General features: G+C 40.6%; 1 protein-coding gene across 4 annotated transcripts in view; it reads right to left on the reverse strand.

The window, feature by feature from the left end:
• LOC118925978 (complement receptor type 2) overlaps positions 1-2,685 on the reverse strand; it is a 140,282-nt gene extending 137,597 nt beyond the window's left edge. For 3 of the 4 annotated variants that reach the window (XM_036909839.2, XM_036909838.2, XM_036909837.2), the window contains exon 1: positions 2,525-2,678. In XM_036909839.2, coding sequence (XP_036765734.2) covers positions 2,525-2,582 — 58 coding nt within the window. In that variant the 5' untranslated portion in view covers positions 2,583-2,678. Of the gene's footprint in view, positions 1-2,524 lie in introns of all 4 variants that reach the window. The other variant, XM_057508014.1, reaches the window with a different exon arrangement.
• Positions 2,686-6,000: the final 3,315 nt, after the last annotated feature.

The raw sequence follows: 6,000 nt of genomic DNA on the forward strand, positions 1-6,000 counted from the left end.
ACAATAGCCAAGATATGGAAATAACCTAAGTGTCCATCAGTGGATGAATGGATAAAGAAGTTGTGGCGTATATATACAATGGAATATTATTCAGCCACACAAAAACAAGGAAATTCTGTCTATTTGCAACAACATGAGTGGACTTTGAAGGCATTATGCTAAGTAAAATAAAAGAAAGACAGATACTATATGATCTCATTTATATGTAGAATTAAAAAGAAAAACAAGCCAAAAAAACAGCCCAAACTCATAGAAAAAGAGATCAGATTTGTGGTTACCAGAAGCAGGAGGTGAAGGGTTGAGGTGCAGGGGGAACTGGAGGAAAGTGGTCAAAGAATACAAGCTTCCAGTTACTAGATAAGTACCAGTGAAACAATGTACAACATGAAGTCATAGTTCACACAGCTGTACGATACAGAAGAAAGTTAAGTGAGTAGATCCCAGGAGTTCTCACCATAAGCTTTTTTTCTTTCCATTTTATTGTATCTATATGAGGTGATGGATGTTAACCTATTGTAGTAATGATTTTACAATATACCTAAATCAATCATGTATGTCTTAAATTTATACAGTGATATATATATATATATATATCAATTATTTCTCAATAAACCTGGAAAACTGAATTTTAAAAAAGGCAAAAAAAAAAATGAAAATTTTCTTAAGCATACTCAAGGGCAGGAACTGGTCAAGAGCCAAGGGACAGTCTAGGGAGGGCACACAGTAGAAGCAAAGGTCAGGAGGGGGACGTGGGCAAGACAAGATCAAAGCACCAAAGGGTGACAGGCAAGGTGAACAATGCATTCATAATAGGGAGCAATGGAGAGTTAGGGGTGCATGTAAGGAAGTGGGAAAGCAAAGGGCCCAAAAGGCTGAAGATGTTTGATTGTTTTTTTAATCCCATGGTAGTAGGAAGCCCTTTGAAAAATTTTTGAGCAAGGGAGTAGAATGATGAAAAATAAATATATGCATTTAAAAATTTTGGCTTTCATCACTGGAAGGGTTAAAGGTTGGAATCTGAATGAGAATGATCGATCCATAAGAGAAGACATTGTTACACAGGTAATCATAATGCTTCAGATTAGAATATTGGGTGTAAAAATAAGACATCAGAAGCACATCAACTGTAAGAGTTGACAGACAGGTAGACCTTGCTCTTCCATATGTGTGGAGTTACGTGACCTGGAGGATGGTCCTTCTTTGGTACTGGGAGGGGATGCTCTAGCACACTTGGAGGAGATGACAAGTTGTCGGGGCTGGTGAAGAATCTGATTGTCAGTTGATAATGTGCTCTCCTCATTTAGAAATAGGAATGGAGTGCTGGTGGGAAGTCAGATCTGCAACTATGCCACACAGAGGTGTTGGAGAAAGTTGTTAATGTGCATTTCTTTGAAGGGAGTTAATATGTAGGAGAGAGTGATGAGATCTGTTTGGGAAAATGTTCAGTTAAGAGTCTGAGAAAGTTAAATGTCAGGGAGCAAAATAAGGTGAGATAGATCCAGCATATGGAATACCCCTTAACACAAGCTGGGGGTGATAAAGCTTAAATACGGACTCCATAAAAACAGCATGACAAGTAGTCTTGTTACTGATATGAAGAGCCACCATCTTCGTTTGCCTAAAGTCATCTGATACTCACGGCAGCTCAGTAAGGTCTTAGCTTATCAGTAGCTTCATTTTACAGATGAAGAAACTGAGGATCAAGGAGCTAAATGACTTGCCCAAAGCCACACAGTTATTGAGGTCTGCATACAGTAAGCTTTGTCAAACTAGGAAGTCACTGTACCCTGGAGATAATTAGAAAGTTACACTCATCTTACCATCAAGAGATTCTTAATAAATTACAATACTTCTTTAAAATTAATCCAGTTGGGATGAGGGGAGTTCTAATAAACATTGAAGGAGACCGTCTGGAGCCCTGGACATTACAGAGAGTAAATAACAGGTGGACACTGTAGTTTTAATTCACTTATCAAGGTTTCTTTATGACTCCAGGTGTTTATCGTTTAGGATTTCTTCACCAGCATCACATCAAAGTTCAAAAAATTATGAGAACCACGCCTAGGAACCAGACAGTATTTTTACTCTGCTACTTTTACTGGGCAAGAGCGAGTTCAGGGCATGCATAAACTCCCGCGCCCCAGGAGCATGCTGGTGAGAGCTTTGCATACGTTAAAGGCAGGTTTTGGTTACGCGGTCCCCGGTAGCGCTCAGCGCTAGTAGACGTCCGCCGAGAGCCCCAGCACCTGTTGAGTCCCCAGGGCTGGGAGCTCAGAGAGCAGATCATGCAGTGCCCCTCTGTAGTGCAGCCTCCAATTCTGGCGATCCCAGCCCTGGGAGGAGCAAGCCCTCCGGGACACCTGGGACCCAGAGATCGCGAGGGTCCCCCAGAGCGAGCGGGGATCAGGCAAGCTTCAGCACTGCTCCAGCCTTCTCGCTTTTGCCTCTCGGCTTTGCTTCGCGGCAGACAGGCCATGCCTACCCCAGGCGCGTCCCTACCTCTGTGCTGCCCCTCCCAGCTCACCGAGGACCCCTGGCGCAGCGAGCGCCAAGAAAACGCAGAGCAGGTGTGCGGCGCCCATCCCCGGCTGCAGCCCCAGCGGCGGGATGCTTTCCGAGACCCGCGAGCCTCCGGCAGGTCCAGGACGGCAGGGCTTGAACAGCAAGCAGCTGCAAGGGAAGATGGGCTCTTAAATAGCGTCTGGCACCACGTGCTGGCTTTGCGCGCACACCTGCAGGCTGTCCGGGGGCGGGACTCCGGACGCACTTAAGGAACGCAGAGGCTGCCAGGGACGCGCGCAGAGGAACTTGACCCAAATCTTTGGCTCAGACTCTAGTCCTGAATGCAGAGGCTTTCCAGCTTTTTTGACCACATTACACAGCACATCCTTCTGTCCCTTTGGAGAACTGAAACAAAAGTTACGCAAAATAGTGCTCACTTCCACTAATCTTCAATGCTCTCTCCTGTTCTACCCTAGCCTGTGCTAAAATTCCGGTTTGCATCCCCTAAATTAATTTGAAAAGCTATTAATATTTCCAGCCCTCAGTTTGAAAAAGCAGTTTACTTAGAAATAAACAGCAGCCTCTGTTCTATCCTATTTATTTTGAAGTAATTCTACAGAAAAGTTGAAATAATGGTACAAAGAATTCCTATATGCCTGTCACCTAGATCTTCAAATGCTAACAGTTTGCTGTATTTTATCATTCTCTCTCGATAGCTACAGATGTAGCTACACATCTAGATATACACACATATGCATATATGTGATTATATAACTATATATATTGTGACTTTGGAACTGTTTAAGGTAAATTACACTTAAATGTATAAGTATGACACTCTAAATGTATACTTCCTAAATTAGGACAATCTCTTACATAACAATAGTGTAATGAGCAATAACAGGACATTAATACTGATACGATGCTATTATCTAAATGACAGACTGTACTGAAATTTCTCCAGTCATCTAAATAATCTTCATTATAGCAAACACACACATACATACCATTTTCTTTGTCTTGTCCAGAATCATTCTAGGATCACACATGGCGTTTGATTGTTGCGTCTTTTTTTTTCTTATTTAATCTGGAAAATATCCTCAGTCTCTTTTCATCTTTCATGACCTTGACATTTTTTGAAGAATACACAGCAACTATTTTGGTAGACAGAATTTTAAATTAGTTACCTATTGCCTAGTAACAAATTACTCCAGACTTGGTGATTTAAAGCAGGAATAAACATTTATTATCAGACACAATTTCTTTGTGTCAGGAATTGGAGAGCAGCTTAGCTAAGTGGTTCTCGCTTGGGAATCTTTCAGGAGGCTACAGTGAGGACATTAGCCAGAACTATAGTTCAATCTAAGGGCTTGATAGGGGCCAGAGGATCCACATCTAAGAGGGCTCCGTCACATGGTTCTTGGCTGGAGGTCTCATATCCTCACCATGTGGAGCTCATAAGAATATTTGAGGGTCTTTGTGACATGGCAGCTTGGCTTCCCCCCCCAAACAAGAAAGCCCAGAGTCACAATGCCTTTTATAATCTATCCTCAGAAGTCACACTATGTTATTTCTATAATATCCTATTGTATACTATGATGGTTAATTTTATCTGTCAACATGACTGGGCTATAGGATGCCCAAATATATGGTCAAATATTATTCTGAGTCTTTTTTGTAAGGGTGTTTTTGGATGAAATTTATACTTTTTATAGTGGTAACTGATATATTTATTTTATTCTTTCCATTTTGTTTTTTCCTGTTTTATTGAGATATAATTAACATATGCTATTCTATTAGTTCAAGGTATATAATATAATGATGATTTAATATATGTATATATTGTGAATTGATTACCACAGTCAAGTCAGTTAACTACCATCACCTACAGTTACAATTTTTTTTCTTATGGTGAGAACTATTTTTATATTAAAATTTTTAAGTTAAGGTATTATTGATATACACTCTTATTAAGGTTTCACATGAAAAAACAATGTGGTTACTACACTCACCCATGTTATCATGTCCCTCCCATTCCGCATTGCAGTCACTGCCCATCAGTATAGTAAGATGCCACGGAGTCACTATTTGCCTTCTCTGTGCTACACTGTCTTCCCCATGATCCCCCCAACACCATGTGTGCCAATCATAATACCCCTCAGTCCCCTTCTCCCTCCCTCCACACCTGTCCTCCCCCACCCCTCTCCCTTGGTAACCACTAGTCCCTTCTTGGAGTCTGTGAGTCTGTTGCTGTTTTGTTCCTTCAGTTTTGTTTCATTGTTATACTCTGCAAATGACGGAAATCATTTGGTACTTGTCTTTCTCCACCTGGCTTATTTCACTGAGCATAATATCCTCCAGCTCCATCCATGTTGTTGCAAATGGTAGGATTTGTTTTCTTCTTATGGCTGAATAGTGTTCTATTGTGTATATGTACCACATCTTCTTTATCCATTCATCTACTGATGGACACTTAGGTTGTTTCCATATCTTGGCTATTGTAAATAGTTCTGTGATAAACATAGGGGTGCATATGACTTTTTGAATCTCAGAAATTATATTCTTTGGGTAAATTCCTAGGAGTGGAATTCCCTGGTCAAATGGTATTTCTATTTTTAGTTTTTTGAGGAACCTCCATATGCTTTCCACAATGGTTGAACTAGGTTACATTCCCACCAGCAGTGTAGGAGGGTTCCCCTTTCTCCACATCCTCGCCAGCATTTGTTGTTCTTAGTCTTTTGATAATGTTCATCCTAACTGGTGTGAGGTGATATCTCATTGTGGTTTTTATTTGCATTTCCCTGATAATTAGTGATGTAGAGCATCTTTTCACGTGCCTGTTGGCCATTATGATGAGAATGTTAAAGATTTATTCTTTTAGCAACTTTCAAATATACAACAGAGTACTGTTAACTGTAGACACCATGCTGTATATTATATCCCCAGAACTTATTTATCTTATAATAGGAAGTTTATGCCTTTGACTACCTCCACCCATTTTCTCTTCCCCTACCTCTCATCTCCGGCAATCCCCAATTTGTTCTCTGTTTCTCTGAATTCCGTTTTTTTAGATTCCACATATAAGTGAGATCATTAAGTACTTGTCTTTCTCTGTCTGACTTATTTCACTATTTCATTAGCATAATGCCCTCAAGGCCCATCCATATTATCACAAATGGCATGGGTTCATTCTTTTTTATGGGTGAATAATATTCCTGTGTGTGTGTGTGTGTGTGTGTGTGTGTGTGTGTGTATCCCACATGTTCTTTATCCATTCATCCATTTCTTCAAGGCAGTGATTTCTTTTTCTTCAGATATATACCCAGAAGTGGAATTGCTGAATGTATGGTAGTTCTATTTTCAATGTTTTGAGAGGAACCGCCTTACTGTTTTCCATAGTGGCTGTGCCAGTTTACATTCCCACCAACAGAGCACAAGAGTTCCCTTTTCTCCATGTCTGTGCCAGCATTTGCTGTCTCTTGCCTTTTTGATGATGGC

The sequence above is a fragment of the Manis pentadactyla genome, chromosome 9 (genome assembly GCF_030020395.1).
Source record: "Manis pentadactyla isolate mManPen7 chromosome 9, mManPen7.hap1, whole genome shotgun sequence".
NCBI classification, from domain to species: Eukaryota; Metazoa; Chordata; class Mammalia; order Pholidota; family Manidae; genus Manis; species Manis pentadactyla.